Here is an 18,620-nt window from a genome sequence, read left to right as displayed (position 1 = left end):
AGCCCGAAAGATGGAAACACATGGATAGCTGACACCATCACGTTACTTCTAACACTGCGGAGGAACCCAGGCTCCCAGCATCCCAAATCCCTGAACCCTTACAGGAAAAAACACAAGGAGGGACTGCAAACAGCTGCACTATATTAGTCGCAACCCTTTCAACGGAGTTGTAAAAGGCAGTATGTTCCGCTACAGGTTCAGAAGTCCCCACCCCAAGCAGACCGAGCACTCCAGACCCTCGTGAGGCGCCCAGGGGGCCCGGGCCGGCCCAGGCCTGGGCGCCTGGCGGGGGCGGCGGCAGCGCCCTCCGTGTTTATCAACAGGGGAGGAGCCGGGTGGCGGCGGGACCGGTAGCTTTCGCTTTTCGGAGGGCAGCGGCGGCGGTATGGCCCGAGGGCTCCTTCCCCTGCTGCTCGTGAGTTGTCCGTCCGCGCAGCTGGGCCGGGGGCGGCGGGGGCATGGGAGTTGGGTGGGAAAAGCGGGGATATGGGAGCTGGGTGGGCAAAGCCGGGACAGCGGAGCCGAGTGCGGACCCGGGCGGTGCCAGCTCTCTGGCAAAAAGCTTTTTATCGTCGATTTCAGCTAATCATAGAATCACCAGGTTGGAAAAGACCCACCAGATCATCGAGTCCAACCGTTCCTATCAATCACTAAACCATGCCCCTCAGCGCCTCGTTCATCCGTCCCTTAAAGGCTTCCAGGGATGGTGACTCGACCACCTCCCTGGGCAGCCTGTTCCAATGACCCTTTCCGTGAAAAGATTTCTCCTAATGTTCAGCCTATACCTCCCCTAGCGGAGCTTGAGGCCATTCCCTCCCGTCCTGTCCCCTGTCACTTGGGAGAAGAGGCCAGCACCCTCCTCTCCACAACCTCCTTTCACCTAATTCATTCAGGCGATTTGGTTTTTTGTTCCTTTAAAAAAAAAACGAACAAAACAAAACACCACCTTCAAGTTCAGGCAATTCATGGGTTTGCAGTCATTCCTTAGGGTGCCAGGGCGTTGTGGAGAAGCAGAGGGAAGGAAGAGGGTGGTTGCAGGGAGCTGTGGGGACACGCCAGTGCTGTTGGTGCCTGGTGTCTGTGCGCACACAGCACTCTTGGGTCCATAGGTGGGTGTCTGCCTGGGCAGAGACCGCATTGGTGCAAGCTGACCGGCACAGCATCTTGGGGATCCGTCACTACGTGATCTGGCAAAGCAACATAAAAGAGAATGCCTACGGCAGAAGAGTTTGAACCGCTGCTGGCGGTGGCTGAGGAGCAGCTGGAGAAATGGGCCAAGTCCAGTGGCGGGAAGTGCAGCATTTACTGGAAGTGGGGCAGGGCCTTCCTTTCTTGCCTAATCATCCCCCTCCCCCCGTGCACAGTGTGAGTCTCTGCAGCTCCAGAGCTGAGGTCATGTGTCTGATTCTGTCATCAGCGCGGTTACCTTTGCAAACACTCCTTCTGAAGGGCTGTTGTCAACAAGGAGGGTAAGGAGGTGTTTCCATGTCTGCAGCACAACCATGTCCGCTGGTGGGTGCTTGAGGCCAACGAGCTGTAGTGGCAGCAAGCTCTTCAACAGGAGACCTAGGCAGGTGGAGGTGCAGATGGACTGTTTCTACCTGTACTCTGGCAGAGCTGCCCTGAGGCAACCCTGCCCGAGAGCCTGGAGTTGGGATGGTGGAGATGAGGCACATGGTGTTAAGCTCTACCACAAGCAGAGCCGTGACCTGCCTGGAAGTTTCGATGTGGTATGCATTGCTTCTTCAGCCCAAATTCTCACCTATTTCAGAGAGAACTCACATTCAAAATCTCTTCACAGAGTGGTTATATTGCTAATGAATGCAGTTTGCTTTGGGGTTTGGCAGGTTAAGGTAAAAGCTATTCAAATCCTGATCTGATTTACTGTATAATGTGCGGTAAACTGTCAAAAGTGATTCAGAGGGTTGTATCCATGCCCCTACGCAAAGCACCAGAGCATAGTTAAATACAAAGAAGGATTTTAATCTGTTGACAGAAGTGTTTATTTTCTATTCCTGTACAGAAACGTCAGGCTATCTCAGTATCTTAGAACTATCCAGAGTATAAATGAAGGTAAAAAAAACTTCCTGTTTTCACAGTGCTCATGGAGAATAAATATAGTTCCTATTCTTATTTTCCACTCATTTCCAAGCTTTGGTACCCCTTGGAAAGCATGTGGCACACTCACATAGTTTCTATTTTTAAAAAATTCTGGGGAGGTTGTAATTAGGATGTTGTTCCACCACATATAAATCAGTGAACCTGAGCAGTGTTTGACATGCTAATTTGATTAAACCAGAACGTCTAAGCAGTTTGTTGAACAAGACCTCAATTTTGTAAGCAACTCGAAGTTGTACTTAAGGAGAAGCAGTTGCAGGGATAGTCATGAAAAATAGTAATGGCCTATGTAGTGAGAAAGCATCTAACTTCACCCTGTAAAACAAGCTGCAAAACACATATCACTCGAGGCACTCTAAAGGAATAGGCCATCTTAAGAGAGTATATGTTGTGTAAATGCTTTGTAATCATCTGATATGACTACAAAGCAGGCAGTTTTCTGGAAATACAGAAGACATACCTTTGAAAACAGGACAACTACATTCTTTCTCATTTCCCAGACAACTAATGCTTATAGAATCATAGAATAACCAGGTTGGAAGAGACCCACCGGATCATCGAGTCCAACCATTCCTATCAAACACTAAACCATGCCCCTTAGCACCTCGTCCACCCGTGCCTTAAACACCTCCAGGGAAGGTGACTCAACCACCTCCCTGGGCAGCCTGTTCCAGTGCCCAATGACCCTTTCTGTGAAGAATTTTTTCCTAAGGTCCAGCCTAAACCTCCTCTGGCGGAGCTTGAGGCCATTTCCTCTTGTCCTGTCCCCTGTCACTTGGGAGAAGAGGCCAGCACCCTCCTCTCTACAACCTCCTTTCAGGTAGTTGTAGAGAGCAATGAAGTCTCCCCTCAGCCTCCTCTTCTCCAGGCTAAACAACCCCAGCTCTCTCAGCCGCTCCTCATAAGACCTGTTCTCCAGCCCCTTCACCAGCTTTGTTGCTCTTCTCTGGACTCGCTCCAGACCATCCACATCCTTCTTGTGGTGAGGGGCCTGGAACTGAACACAGGATTCGAGGAGCGGTCTCACCAGTGCCGAGTACAGAGGGAGAATAACCTCCCTGGACCTGCTGGTCACACCGTTTCTGATACAAGCCAAGATGCCATTGGCCTTCTTGGCCACCTGGGCACACTGCTGGCTCATATTCAGTTGGCTGTCAACCAACACTCCCAGGTCCCTCTCCTCCAGGCAGCTTTCTAGACAGACTTCTCCTAGTCTGTAGCACTGCAGAGGGTTGTTGTGCCCCAAGTGCAGGACCCGGCACTTGGCCTTGTTAAACCTCATGCCATTGGACTCTGCCCAGCGGTCCAGCCTGTTCAGATCCCTTTGCAGAGCCTCCCGACCCTCCAGCAGATCGACACTTCCACCCAGCTTAGTGTCATCTGCAAACTTGCTAAGGGTGCACTCAATGCCTTCATCCAGGTCATTGATAAAGACATTGAACAGGGCTGGACCCAGCACTGAGCCCTGGGGAACCCCACTTATCACTGGCCTCCAGCTGGATTTTACACCATTTCCCACCACTCTCTGGGCCCGGCCATCCAACCAGTTTTCCACCCAGGAGAGCGTGCGCCGGTCCAGGCCAGAGGCTGACAGTTTCTCAAGCAGAATGCTGTGAGAAACTGTGTCAAAGGCTTTACTGAAGTCCAGGAAGACCACAGCCACAGCCTTTCCCTCATCCAGCAGCTGAGTCACTTTGTCATAGAAGGCGATCAAGTTAGTTTGGCAAGACCTGCCTTTTGTGAACCCATGTTGACTGGGCCTGATCACCCGGTTCTCTTGCATGTGCTTCATGATAGCACTCAAGATCACCTGTTCCATGACTTTCCCTGGCACTGAGGTCAGACTCACAGGCCTGTAGTTTCCTGGGTCCTCCCTGTGACCCTTCTTGTAGATGGGCACAACATCAGCCAGCCTCCAGTCCAGTGGGACTTCCCCAGTCTTCCAGGACTGTTGGAAGATGATGGAAAGGGGTTTGGCCAGCACATCTGCCAGCTCCTTCAATACCCTAGGGTGAATCCCATCCGGCCCCATAGACTTGTGGGTGTCTAGTCGGGCTAGCAAGGCTCTGACCACTTCCTCTTGGATCATGGGAGCCTCATTATACTCCTCTAGCTCCTGGGTTTGTACACAGACGGAACGACCCTCCTTACGACTAAAGACTGAGGCAAAGAAGGCATTAAGTACCTCAGCCTTTTCCTCATCCCCTGTCACTGTAGTTCCTTCTGCGTCCAATAGGGACTGTATGGTCTCCCTAGTCCTCCTTTTATTATTTATATATTTGTAGAAAGATTTTTTGTTATCTTTTACAGACTTGGCCAATCTGATTTCTAGCTGAGCCTTAGCCCTTCTGATTTTTTCTCTACACAATCTCACTTCCCTCCTGTAGTCCACCCAAGAGGCCTGTCCCCTCTTCCAGAGCCCATAAACATTTCTCTTCTTCTTGGTATCACTCAAGATCTCTCTATTCAACCAAGCTGGCTTTCTCCCCTGCCGGCTTTTTTTCCGGAACACGGGGATGGCTTTCTCCTGAGCTGCTAGGACTTCCTTTTTGAAGAGCTCCCAGCCCTCCTGGGCTCCCTTGCCCTTGAGTACTGTCTCCCATGAGACTTTGCCAACCAGCCTTCTGAAGAGTTCAAAGTCTGCCCTCTGGAAATTTAATGCTACCGTCCTACTAACAACCCTCTTCACTTCACCTAGAAATATGTTTAAATGTATATGTATAAATGTCCATGAAGTCATGGGATGACTCTAGACTCAAGTGAAAAGTATAAGGACTCCAATTCTAGAAACATTTGTCTGCTCACATTTCCACACTTAACTGCCTTTATCTTTGAGGCTCCTCTAAACAAAGAGAAAGTGACAAGAAAACTGTATTGTGTTATAGAAGGATGAATGGCAAGAGTTGCGAGCTTTCTGTGCTGTCCAGCTCTTATTCATCCTTAGCCACAACATCATCAAAGTGAGGTGGGAGCTGTTAGTATTGCTCCAACTCTCCCAGATTGTATAGTATTTAATAGGTGTTCACTTGTACAGTACTTCTAAAAATGAAAATTAAAAAAAAAAAACAAATAAAATAACCAACCATACAACCCCTACCTCCCAGTATATTGCCGTAATTTGTATGTGAGTAAACTAAGATGTGAAATAGTAATGGATTGGATCTGGACAGCAAATATTTTAAGAGTCTGGACAGTAACTGAGGCTTCTTACTCTCACAGGCACTGAAAACATCTCATTTACAATTTAAGAAATTCAAGATGCTTCTAGTGGGGAAATACCAGTTCTCATTGATAGGCTTCAGAAAATGGAACTGGATTCTCTCTGTCCTCCTTGTAATATTTTAGAAGACAAAATACTATTTTTAATGGTTATTTTGGTGCAATCAGCTCCTGCCTTGGTGGGGAAAAAAAGAGGAGGGGAATGATGCTGGAGGTATTAGAAGCAGAAATACTTGTGGTAAAAAATCTGGAGTAGAGAATCCTCTTAACAAGCAGTGTGACAGTACTCTTTGAAAAAGCCATTCTGTCAGGGCTAACACAAGGGAGATTAATTGCGTAGAAAATGGTATTAATATGGAGCTAACTCTAGCAACCATTTGTCAAAAGCACCAGAAGCAAATCAAAAGTCAGAAAATGAGTTAAAGTTTTTCTCAGCTCCCACTAGGCAAAAAAACCCAAGAAAAATCCCCCTCTCCCCTTATTTTTAATACCTAGAAAGCCCCTGATGAGCTCATGCACATTGCCCCATGTAACAGATGCAGGGTGGAAAAAAAAGCCATCAAGCTCTGAAGGCCTTCTCATCCCTAGATATTGATGGATTAGAAATGAAAGAAGTGGTTTGCTTAAACCAAAATGTATTGGAAAGGTAACAGGAGAAAGCAGAGGCAATTTCCTTCTCAGGGTTAAAAATTGTAAAACTTTAATAGATCCTGTATACAAATAACACATTCACACACTTCCATCACTGAGATTACATCCCTACGAGGTAGGTCTGCTGAAATTTTTCAGTTGAAGGAAGTTAACCCGTTAGGAAGAATGCTTTGATACTGGAAACCTGAGAATCCCCCACATCAGAGGTTTTCTAAGTCTCCTTAGCAAATGCCTATTGGTGAAAGCATTTTGGAGGGCTCTGTAAGAGCACAGGAGAGTGAGGTTGAAAGGGCTCTTAAATGCATGAGCAATGCAAAAGGAGAGAAATGAAAAAACTGGGGCTTTTGATAATTTTTATGGCTTCTGCTAATGTTAGCTATCCCCAACTGATTTATTCCAATTAACTACTGAGCTTAATCTATGCCTTTGATTTAGATGTGACAGCTGTGTTTTAGGTTAAGATGAGAAAGGTAGAAGAGAGCCTCTGTTAGTAATTTTAGGCTGAAAACGTACAGCTGCTGTTTGAATATACACATCAGAAAAAAGTACCTATCGCCCCTGCCTCTGTGAAAGTCTCTAAAGTCCTTCCTTTCCACTATTAGCACCCGCTGCTCAGTGACAACAAGGAAAGCAATTAAGGTGTGCACAGGAAGCTAAGTGGCTATTAACACATACCAAAATTTCTTTATAGCAAAAGGACTGCTGTTAAGAGGGTGCAAATCCAGGAGGAGGAAAAAAAATTAAAAAACCTAGGGTGTTGCTTTGAAACCTATCTCCACAGTTTTCTCATTATTCCTTGTACAGGAAGGCAGTGTAAGACATCCCATCGAGCAGAACCAATGTAGGTGTTTGGTGCTGCAGATTCTGAGAAGTGATCCCCACTTCTTGTAAGTGTACCAGGAAGTCCATCTCCTTGAGAGACAGCAGAGCCTTTCTATCAGAAAGTTTTGTTTTTTCCACCTTCACTGGGTCAGCATTGTATAAAAGCATAAGCAAGCAGCAGAGAGGTTTGTTAGCAAGAGGGAAGACTATGTCTGTGCATGCACTGTGATTGCAGGCATTCAGTAAAGAGAAAAAGAAACTTAGCTAAATTTTACTGATATTCATAATTCTTCTACTTTTTTGCCTCTCCCAAAAAAATAGTTGGACTTCTCTGGTCCAGAAAGGAGATGTTTGGATGCTAAAAGCGGGACATAGGGTGTCACTGTGGGCACAGAGCTTGGCCAGGTGTGGCTCTGGGGACAGACGAGGAGGAGGGAGCCAAGCCCTCACAGAAGGGCAAGTGCTGCCAAGCTGGGGCAGGTTAGTCAAAGTGTCAGCTGCGGCATTGCAAGTGCAGCAGAGAGCGGGTCGCCCTGCTGAGTCACCATTTCTCAGTCAGCACAGGGAGGCGAAGAAGTCATTTCCCCACCAACTTCCTCATGGCGTGAACAGCATTTGCCCTGGTCCACCAAGCGCCCCAGCCATGCTGCCTCCCTCCAGGGCTAGAAGCCTTCTGGCACCGTCAGCTTTCCTGGGGCAGCCAAAGATCTATCGTTGTGCTGCCTAGGGCCTCCCGCTCCAGTGACTGCCTCACTTCTGGACCCTTCTGCTGGCCGAGACCTCATGGCAGACAGGCAGGTGGGCTGGTCAGGGTGTCATGATCTTCTAGCTCTGAAAACTGATATGACGCATGTTCCGCCAGTGTTGTCCTAGGACTCTCCTCTCCCTTGGCCCAGTCCGACATGTTGCAGAGAAGCAACAGAGGAATGATGGAAGTGCAGGGTCTCACCCTGCTTCATGGAAAGCCAGATCAGACTGTAAATATGTCCCCGACTACTTTTTAATAATTATTTTTTAATTGAACCTTCTATCCCAGTTTTTAGTAAGATTGTTCTCCCAGGCAAAAGGAAATCAAATCATGCTAATTTGGCACATCTATTTGACAGTTAACCTTTTAACATCATTACACTGGGATTTGGAGAAGAGCACCCTCAAAGCTTTGGCAGCAAAGGAACAGAGTCAGAGTGCTGAATGGGGAAACTGACAGGCTGAACGTACATACCTACAGTTTCTCAAGTGCTAAACTGCTTTTTTAGCTGCTGAAGCTTCTCCACCTTGTGCAAAAAAAGGCTTTCATAACTTCAGTCTAATAGCGTGCATTACATACTTTTTAAAACAGATGACTGCCAAGGAAATAAAATACTTTTCACCTTCCCATCTCTGAATAGAGGATCAAAACAAGCACCTACTTCTTTTTCAGCAAACCATGGTCATATTGGTTACTTCAATTAATTAGCCACAAATAACACTTCCTTCACTTGGGAGCTTGAAATCCAAATCTATTTTTCAGTAAGTTAGTTTTTACAATAATTAAAGAGGTTTCTGCATCTAACTAAAATTATGGTTGTCATACAAGCAGTTTCACACAAAATCACATAGACTGAATTCATCAGCCGCTAAATATCACACTCTGGCAAAAAAAACCCCAAAACAACAAAAAACAAGTGTAATTAAAAGTTACCAGTCCTTAAATTATTAGAGTTCCTTGGATTTGTATATACTGTGTCCCTTGCTTTTAGCATTCACAGTTACAGTTAAGTGTGTATTAAGCCACAATTCAAAAGTGGTCAAAGGTAACCAACCATTCAGAATTAACCTTTTTCAAATATTCAAGCAAAATTAAAAATAAATTATTCAAGGCAAGGTGTTTTGTATGCTGATTTAAAATGTGAGTGAATCTGTGACTGGCAGGACTTTTAATAGTCCATGCAGTGTACCAGTGGTGTGTGGATTTGGCAGGTTTTTTGTATTCCCCACTAATCTCCTCACCATGCCATCTCTCGCCTTCACAAGTTGGCCTATTCTTTCATTTTGCCAAGAACAACAGGCATAATTTTTCCCCTCTTCCTCAGTGTCCCTCACAGTGTATATCACTGAGTCTTCCGTAAAATATAAAAGATTTTTTTAATTAAAGAGGAGCAAGAGCATTGAATGTAGAGATCAGCTTAGATGTTAAGACTGCAAACTCTTAAAGATGAGGACTCTTCTTTTACAGCTCTACACAGTTGGTAATACTCAAGTAAAATAAATCATGAAAATGTTCAAATCACTCCAACCTATCAGCAGAAACTGGGTTAAGTAAAGGCAGGCTGTCCTCGAGGCGAGCTGCACAATACTATTTCTAGGACAGAAAATGGTTCTACAGCCAAAAAGCATTGCATAGGACGATTATACAGGCATTGCATACTTAGTGCATGCAAAGTATATAGAGAATGCTCCATTAAACGTAACCAAAAGGAAAGTATTTCTTCTTTTCCCACCTTACTCCCAAAACAGGGAAAAAAAAGGCGTAGTTTTTCCTGTGGTCCACAGTGCTTGCTTATTATCATGGAAAGAGGCAGGACAGTGGCAGCTAGGAAATATACTACTGACTAGTGCAGGGGAAAAAAACCAAAACAACAAAACCAAGAACTAGGTAATTTAACTTGACATCCAAAGAAATGGATCAGGGTGTAAACTAATTTGAAAGGAGAGTGATACTTCTTTCAGGAATATATAGGCATCAGCTAATAACGAGAAGAATAATTGAACTGGAAGACAAAATGAGAACAAGATCATTTTAGAAATCAGGTATTTTTTTGCCAAGATTAAAACATTCCAATTTTTTATTCTTTGAAGATGCATTAACATTGTTAATTTGCAAGCAACGTTAGGGTGGCAAGAAATTAAAGATACAATTTGAATTAAGGAAGTTCTCAATGGAAGATTATTATTCCTGACTAAGAAAGGGCAGATATAGGCATGGTGCTCTGAGGCAGAGAAAACTCTTCAAGAATATAATGGGAGTTCCTTTGCTTTGCACTATAATTAAGCATATGAGGTCATCTCTTACTCAGCTGTATGGGCCTGTTCTCAAGCACTAACTTCCAAATGATCAGTACTTGTGTTGGTAGAGTGGATAGCATTAAATCTAATATGTGTTGTCATTGTCCCTTAACCCTTCTGAAGTAATGAACAACTTTAATAAAGGGGTGAATATCAATATGTTTAGCAATAGAGTAACAGTACTGATGCAGTTCCGTGCTAGTAGTAAAACAAGCCTACAGTCCTTTACAGTTTTTTTTAATAACTTGTTGTTTTTTTCTCCTAGATGGTTGTCTTAATTATTGAAATACAGTGCAAAAATGATACTGAAGCTCTAAAACGCATAGCGTATAGCAAATTAATTACAAAGAGGATCATCGCCAAGAGGGAAATTAAGTGTAATCTGGATGAATACAATATAGGTGTCAAGTGTTGCAAGAAATGTAAACGTGGTGAGTATCATTATAAGATTGTGTTGAAAAGTCATCAAGACATGGAAACCACAACATGCACAGTTGTCTTCTGTGGTTTCCTGGATGTAGTGCTTCATTCTAGCTGTATCTTATTACAGAACATCAGGCACTTCAAAAGTATTTCTTGATCTCAGTGTACCAGTAACTTTTCACTAGAGATTGTAGTTCTTACATGTTTGTCCCAAAATAGCTAAGAACTACATACATATCTTTAAAAGAAGTTAAAAAAGTGCAAGCACAGGCTTTTGCCTGCAGGACTCCATACGTTAGTGGGCTTTCCAGTTTTGCATGTACAGTTTTGTTTGGTGTGTTCTCCTTCAGTCCTAAATTGGAGGAAGAGGGGGCTGATCGGTTCTTGTGTGTACTGTGGTCCTGAAGAGCATATATGTATATGTAAAAAATAGAGATTCTGTCTGTATTTGCAAATCAAAAAATATTAGAGTTAAAAAGAAAGCCTGACATAGGTTTTAGAGGTGATGAGTTCTGTCCAAAGTTATTGTAAATCTTAATTCTTGTTTTTCTGTCTCTACAGGTTTTGTTAAAAATACCGACTGCCCAACAGATACTAGAGAACACTGCGTTCCATGTGTAAATGGAAAGGAGTACACAGATCATGTCAATGCTCTTGACAAGTGTTTGAGATGCAGTTCATGTGACAGCGTATTCAGTAAGTCTATAGAAATAGCAACTCTAGCAATGACCCTTTTTTTGATACAGGATTTGACTGAAAAGTCTATACAGTCTCTGAATAGCGGGTAGCATGCAGATTAAAATGTTTTAGTGGTAGTACATGAAGGAATTTATGACAACGTTGTGAGTTTATCCCCTTTTGTCAAGCATAAAGTAGGAAGAAGAACAAGCTGTATTGGTCCATTATTTTTCCTTGTATCTGCCTTTGCTCAGCCAAAGTAGTCCCTGTGAAGCGGGCTCTATACAAACTGGTTAGAACCAAAGAAAGCTCGCTCTTCTTTGCCCTTTGTGTAGAAGAAGAGAGGTGTTGTAAGAAGCAGGGATGGGAGAATTCTCAATGGTTTCTTTTGAGGTCTTTCATGTAATTACTATTGTCACTTGCAATTGCTGGAGCTGGTAGAGCAGTGTCTTAAACATTCAAGATGATGTGTGAGAAACAGGATCAAATTATGAGACTATGAGGCATGCCCTATTTGGTCAGATCAGTCATCCACCTATTCCAATATTCTACATTCAGCAGTGGAAGCAAAGGATGCTATTTAGAGAAAATGCAAACAGACCTTTCTGTCGTCTGTTTCCTGCAAAGTCTACCTGCATCCACAGTTGTGGGAAGGACATAAGAAGTTCCATCGCTGCCTAATCATTTTAGGATCCATTTACAAACCATTTTTGCATGAACCTGCTGGAGGGTGCCAAGATTTCAGAAATTCTGTTGCATAAATACCTATTGTAGATTTATTTTTTTTTTAAATCCATTGAATCCAATTTAATCTCCCAGCAGTTCCACCAGGCATCCTGTAATTCTAGAATACCTAGATTTAGGGACTGATAATTCTGCATCCCTCATACCCAAAACTGAGTTTGGCGAGCAGAGAGACAGCTCTTAACTCCAGTATGGTTGTACTCAGATCACCTGCTGGAATATGAATCTTCAGTGTTTCCCCCTTCCTGTAACACCAGCATATGCATAGAAATTTTTCCCCCTACTAACTACTATGATAAGCATTTTTGGGTGGGTAATCAAGTACAGCAAAGCAATTCAGTATTTTGTACAGTGCCACAAAAAAACCTATTAGTTAAACTGAAGAAGAAAAAAAAAGGGTAATGGGATGACTAGTCATATTATCCTATGAACAATAACACAGTTGAAGAGAAATCAGTAGAAAATGTTAGGCAGGAAGAAAATTATTGCTGAAGATCGACAAGAACTGTTCTTGGGATTATTCATGTTTGATATTTCCATTAATGGCTTCAGCACTGGTTTTACAGTAGAGCTTCATGGAATTTTGAAAGAAAGCATGTTTTCCTGTCACAGCAGGCCACTGAATGTGATAACTTAAAAATTCACTTCTATTCCTATATGTTTTCATAGTAGGTAGGTACTTACAGTAATTTTTAATGCAGAAATAAGTTTTGATAAGTGGAGATAGCTTCATCGTGTACACTGAGAACAGGAGATTAATTGTTTTGATATTTAAGTAGGGAATATGTTAGCTAAAAGAGTGTAAGTCCTCTCCATTGGAGGTCCTCAAGAAGACAAACTTCTCTGTCAGGGGGATTAAAGAACTTGTGTCTGAAATCAAGCAGGGGGGTGAGTTAATGATTTTCGGACTTAAGGTACTGAATGAGTCCTCTTCTAGCAAATGCTTTACTGCATGATCGGTTTTTTGAGCTCTTGGCCAGCAGAGGTCTCTTTCCCATCTCCCTATTTCCAGTACTCTTAGCAGCAGGGCTTCTTATTAAAGCTATGTTGTTGTTAAAGTTAAACCTCATCAGTGGCAGAGCTGAAATCTTTTAAGCCCTACTTTTTCAAACTAACAAACTTTAAGAAATTTATTTCAGGATTGGAGGTTGCAAAGAACTGTACCCCAGTACAAAACACAGAATGCACTTGTGCAAAGAACTATTTTTGCAATCCTCCTGTACCATGTAGGCACTGTGATCCATGTACCACGTAAGTTTGTGACTTCGTTGTTAAATATGACATTGCTAATATAATGTGTTACCACACTTTTTTCCAGTCAGTTTCAAGACAAGGACTAAGGTAATGTGTAACCTGAAGGAAAGCATTTTCCTTTCCACTTACCTTGTTGAACTGACTTAGCTCAATCAACTTAACGTGCATCCACGCAGTCTTTCCAGAGCTCACTGGTATATGTCCACCAAGACATATGCTTTTCAAAAAATATAATTAAGTATCGGAGCTTTCCTGTTGTCTTTGTTTGATTTACCGTTACATCTAGAAAATAATTTCCACACCTTTTTCCACTCCCATAGCTTTCTGTACCATTTTCATACCTATTAAAATCCAAACTCCAACATCTTGATATATGAGATATTTAGCTCGTAAGAAATGTTAGAAGATTTTCATTTGCTCTGTTGCCAGAATTTCTAAAGAGAGAAACAAATTCCATAATATTTGTTGTTTATGTTTTCTGCAGATGTGAAAGTGGCTTAATTGAAAAAGAATGTACATCAACTTCAGACACTGTATGCAGAACAAAAGGTAATATTTTAAAACCTTGTACAGTCTAGCATCTGCTATATTTTGAGATGCTATTGCAATTGTATTGTTCTACACAATGGCCCATAGTGGTTCCTGACAGGTAAGGGCATCTTATCTACTGGGCCTCGTACCGACCTGCAGAGCATGATTGCTCTTTTCCCTTGATGACTGCGTAGATGTAGGAACTATTGCTTCTTTTTACAGGCGACTCCTGGTAGGTAAGGCTTTAAGAAAGGGATAGCGTCTACCATTAGGAGTCAACTGAAGGCTTTTATAATCTGATACAATCTTGTTTAAAATTCAGAATGTGTTGCTGTATTGCATTTCTTGACTTAACTTTCATGTAAATTATCCAATGTTCCAACAGAAACAGGATTTGCATCGTGGGCCATTGCTTTGATATTATTCGCTATTGTATTAGTAGCACTGGCAGCAGCAGCTGGAGGATTGTTCTGGTGTAAGTGATTCCCTATTCCTTATTCCAGTCATACTCTGAATAAGATATTCAGCTGCTTACTCAGATGTATTATACTCTTGGAGTCCAGAGGAGAGATATACTCTGTCCTGGATCTTAAAAATGCTTTTTTGTTTTAGACAAGAGAAAACAGAAGGGTTCTACTAGCAAGGAAAATGAAGTAGTCACCTCTAAACGAGAAGGTTCTTATGTAAGTATTGTTGCTTAGACCACACAATCTCAGCTTCATGCAAAGAACTCTGTTCCATTTAAATTACACTGGGACTCCCCAAGCATATACATGCCTCTCTTTTCTGACATTAATGAAGTAAATTTCACTATGAGGACTCTTTTGGGAGAAGTAAGAGAAACTCTGGTTTATTTCTTTGGGATTTGTTGACATGCTTCCTAAGTTACATGACCAATATCAAAACTTTATAAATCATCAGGCCTCCGCTGACTCAGGGTACCTGTCCCCATGCATACATCTAGGCAATACCAATTGTGAGATGATTCCCCAAGACAAAAGGGGTCTGTCTGTCCCATCCGATTCCCTTGCTTACAGAACAGGGAAATCATGGAAAAAAAACTGAAAGAAAAATACAGAAGTATTATGAAATATACAAGGTTGTCTTCATAAACAAGATTATTGTTTGACTAAACGTGTTCCTACATATTTCTCTCTTGCTTCTCATTTTAGGAGAATAAACCTCTCATAGACACAGGTAAGAGACAAGTAATTTCTCAAAATTCAGTAGAAGATAAAAAATACAAACAAGTAAATCCTCCAGTAAAACCAGGATATTTTTATGTAGACTTGGGCAGTGCTTAGAGTTGCCATTCTAGCACAATAGTGAACACTTATTAAGGAAATGTGAATTCATACTGTGCTTATTGAGGCATTTAGTGACATCATGAAAGTTTTGCCTCAGGAGAAATTTCTGTTGTATAGGAAACAATGACTCATTGACAACAGGTGAATTTCTGTCTGCACATGGCAGCAAGCTGGATTTCTAGAATTATGGATAATTACGATAGTAGTCACACACATGGCAGTGAGACTGCAGAAACACAAACTTACCTTATGTTCAAGGGCAGATCCGCAGTAGCAACACACAATTGGAAGAAAACGTAAGTTTCAAGGATACTGTGTTCAGTTCTGGGCCCCTCACCACAAGAAGGATGTTGAGGCTCTGGAACGAGTCCAGAGGAGAGCAATGAAGCTGGTGAGGGGGCTGGAGAACAGGCCTTATGAGGAACGGCTGAGAAAGCTGGGGTTGTTTAGCCTGGAGAAGAGGAGGCTGAGGGGAGACCTCATTGCTCTCTACAACTACCTGAAAGGAGGTTGTGGAGAGGAGGGTGCTGGCCTCTTCTCCCAAGTGACAGGGGACAGGGCAAGAGGAAATGGCCTCAAGCTCCACCAGGGGAGGTTCAGGCTGGACCTTAGGAAAAAAATTTTCATGCAAAGATTCACTGGGCACTGGAACAGGCTGCCCAGGGAGATGGTTGAGTCACCTTCCCTGGAGGTGTTTAAGGCACAGGTGGATGAGGTGCTAAGGTGCGTGGTTTAGTGATTGATAAGAATGGTTGGACTAGATGATCCGATGGGTCTTTTCCAGCCTGGTGATTCTACGATTCTATGAAACAAAAGACTTATCCTGTTCCAGGACCTTTCTCAACACTATTTTGAGCAAAACAGGTACATGAGGCATGACTAGACTTTAATGATAGAGAAGGACAGAACAGGTTACAGGGAGAACTGAGATTCTGTTTCAAGTGGTAGAAAGCAACAAGGATGCAGCCCTAAATATTTGAGTTACTAGTATTTTATAGGAATAGCAGACCCACTATATATTGTAAAAAATCAAATATAAAACATATTGAGTCATGAATACCTGAAATGTAATTTGTTTTGGATAGCACAGGTGACACAAACCAGTAAGATAGAAGTGTCAAGAGCATTAATTGTCTTTTGTGCTTCTAGATGTTGACCTGAGCAGCCATGTTGCTGGTATTGTGGATGTGATGACACTCCAAGAAGTCAAGACATTTGTCCGTCATCACAAAGTAACAGAACCTGTCATAGATCAAACTGTTCGGGATTATCCTAATGATACATCTGAACAGAAGATTAAGCTGTTTCAAGTCTGGTATCAAAGACATGGGATAAAAGGAGCCTATGTAACCCTAATAAGCAGCCTGAGAGAGCTTAAAATGTGTGCTACAGCTGATAAAATCGACAAAAAAATGAAGGCAGCTATTTCTAGCTGTCAGGAAGGGGGGCAGTCTTATAGTGATGACACTGAGCAAAGCAAAACCTACACTCAGGAAAGCAGAAACTCCTGCAATGACAATGCTGACCTAAGTAAAACCTGCTCTGGTAGTTTGGAAGAGACATAGTACAGAGGTATTTGAAAATTATTTCTGATTGAATTAGTATTTTTCTAATAATAGAAATGAAAAAGCTTTTGAATGCCATTTTCATCAACATTTTAATCAGGGAATTCTTATGAACAAAGAATACTTATAGTTTTTGTAACAGTATCTTTCCTTTAAAAAAATTAATTTTTTTTTTTTAGTTGTGGAGAGGATAGGTTTTATGGTTTATTTACTGAGTGGCACAATGTAAGAGTCTAGGTATAGGATTTGCTACAAGAAGAAAGAAGAAAAAGGTTTACTGCATTTATTTGAAGAAAAGGTTTACTGCATTACTTAATCAACATAATGCTTTGCTTACATTAAAACAATGGGATGTTGTATTTTTCAAAGTGAAAACTGTGGTGGTAAGAGTCTATTAAGTTTACTAGGAAAACTTGAACAAAAGAACTATGTAATATAGAACTGAATAAATTTGAATGTAAATATTGCTGTGTAATTAAATTCCACTCTGTTGTAAATTGGATTTCTCACTTGTTTAAAAGCACCTGTGTGTATGTGTATATAGTTTTTTTAATATATGTATGTGTGTGTTTATACATGTGTCTCTATGTGCAGGTTTTCTAGGCAAAAGCTCCCAGTGCTAAGTAAAAATTATTTTGCAGCACAGTAGAACCGCAAGCTATGAAATCTCCATAAGGAACATACGTGCAACACTGTTTTTTCTAATGCAGGAACTGATAGAATGAAAACATCATTGTCATTAAAAAAAGATTAAAAAATCATGTAGTGCATGACTTGTCTCTTTCCTTCTTACAGTGCAACCTATAGATGTCATCTTTAGATTTTCTTTCACTCAGGTCACTAAACCACAAAAAGGGAGAGTATTCTTCCAAAAAAGAAAAACACCTTACCTTTCTTCTATCACAGAACACAGAAAGTATGGTTCCTAAATTCATACAACCATTGGTGCTGGGCTGCGTTGCAGTGAGACCTTTACCACCCACACACCAGTCTCACAAAACCTTTCAACAGGAGACCTTTGTTTGTTTTTTCCAGGCCACACAGTAAGCAGGAAAACTTTCTTCATTGGATCTGCCATCAGAGACCTTCCAGCCAGTGTGGAGACGCAGGCAAAACGTGAGAAAACATACCTGGGCTTGCCCAGCTGCTACCCAGGGTGAACCTGTGTGTGAAGTAGGTTCCAATTGCTGCCACCTGGCCTCAAGGTGTGGAAAGGAAAGGGCAGGGCAGATCTGTCAAAAGGGTTCCAGGTGCTGGCAAACAAACCCCAGGCAATGCTGTGCTCAGAGCCACATGGGGTGGCTCCAAAATGCTGCTAGAAGTGAGGTGCCTGGAAGAGTGGTGTGTGACCCTTGAAAACAGCTAGATATCTGTGTATGGCATTAAGCAGGAACCTGAAAGGGAAGGCAGAGCTTAGATTATCTTCAAAAACTTTAAGCCTTTCATAGACTGGATCCATGGAAGGTCTGAAGGCTACAGAGCACGTTTTGTTACCAAGTCCTGTCCCGATTTAGATTGTATAGCTCTTCTTCGGGTCTCAAGCACCACATAGGTGCTAAATTATCAGAAAAACCTTCCATCCTGGTTTGGACACACTTGCCTCTAACCTTTCTACATTTTAGTTTCTAAGTGTCTCAACAGCCGGCTTGCCACTGCTGTACTGCTAAAATCCCCACACTGTGCTGCTTTTCAAAGGAAAACCTGCAGGCTGCTGTAGCTACACACCAGACTTGTGCACCTATTTGCCTGATGAAGGCACAGCACCAGCTATGTACAGATCTGACATGCTGTGGCAGCATAAAGCTTGTTGGCATGGTTTGGCCAGGCTCTATATACCAGAAAAACATCACAGCTGCAGTGTAGGCTGTGCTGTCTTACCTAGGCTGCAGTTACATAGAGGCAGAGCCAAGACAGGAAAAAAGGAAAAGCTTCATGCTCTCACAAGCCCTGGTAGACAGGCTGTTCCCTGTACCATGTCCCGCCCAGGAAGACTTAAAAAGTAGCTTAAAGGTATGTTGGCAGGTGCTTGACTTGAACCTTGGGTTTTCTTGGCCTCTGGCTTTATCTCAGAGTGAGGCGTCTGACCACCAGAAACTAAGGTTGTTTACCTCTCATGGCTTCAGTGGGTCGGTTAGTACAACTGATCTGAACCAGGCAGATCTTAAAATGGAGGCACCAAAACTTAACAAATTTGTGGCAGTGAAATAGAATGTGAATTTTTTCCTTCATCATGGTGGAATTCCCCAACCTTGCTACAGTGAGA

The 18,620-nt window shown here is 42.5% G+C and overlaps 1 protein-coding gene across 2 annotated transcripts; it reads left to right on the top strand.

Moving 5' to 3' along the window:
• The first annotated feature begins 335 nt into the window (after positions 1–335).
• FAS (Fas cell surface death receptor) lies at positions 336–17,118 on the top strand. Of its 2 annotated transcripts, none has more exons than XM_069863572.1 (9): positions 336–415; positions 10,121–10,286; positions 10,840–10,974; positions 12,840–12,951; positions 13,439–13,503; positions 13,871–13,960; positions 14,098–14,168; positions 14,658–14,682; positions 15,942–17,118. In XM_069863572.1, exons 1-9 carry the CDS (start codon positions 386–388, stop codon positions 16,355–16,357), a joined length of 1,110 nt encoding a protein of 369 aa, XP_069719673.1. In that variant the 5' UTR covers positions 336–385; the 3' UTR covers positions 16,358–17,118. The 2 variants fall into 2 exon arrangements, with proteins under 2 accessions (XP_069719673.1, XP_069719674.1); XM_069863573.1 differs by lacking the exon at positions 336–415 and adding an exon at positions 2,024–2,073.
• The last annotated feature ends 1,502 nt before the right edge of the window (positions 17,119–18,620 follow it).

This window comes from Phaenicophaeus curvirostris, chromosome 9 (genome assembly GCF_032191515.1).
Source record: "Phaenicophaeus curvirostris isolate KB17595 chromosome 9, BPBGC_Pcur_1.0, whole genome shotgun sequence".
In the NCBI taxonomy this organism is placed as follows: Eukaryota; Metazoa; Chordata; class Aves; order Cuculiformes; family Cuculidae; genus Phaenicophaeus; species Phaenicophaeus curvirostris.
The sequence above is the reverse complement of the archived record's forward strand: the minus strand, read 5'-3'. Positions and strand labels throughout refer to the sequence as shown.

What these genes read in the sequence shown, in the direction of transcription:
- FAS (XM_069863572.1), top strand. Translation starts at nt 386, where the DNA reads ATGGCCCGAGGGCTCCTTCCCCTGCTGCTC. An exon ending in CACTGTATGCAGAACAAAAG is followed by an intron (nt 13,504 to 13,870) that starts GTAATATTTTAA and finishes ATGTTCCAACAG; the next exon opens with AAACAGGATTTGCATCGTGG. An exon ending in CTAAACGAGAAGGTTCTTAT is followed by an intron (nt 14,169 to 14,657) that starts GTAAGTATTGTT and finishes TTCTCATTTTAG; the next exon opens with GAGAATAAACCTCTCATAGA.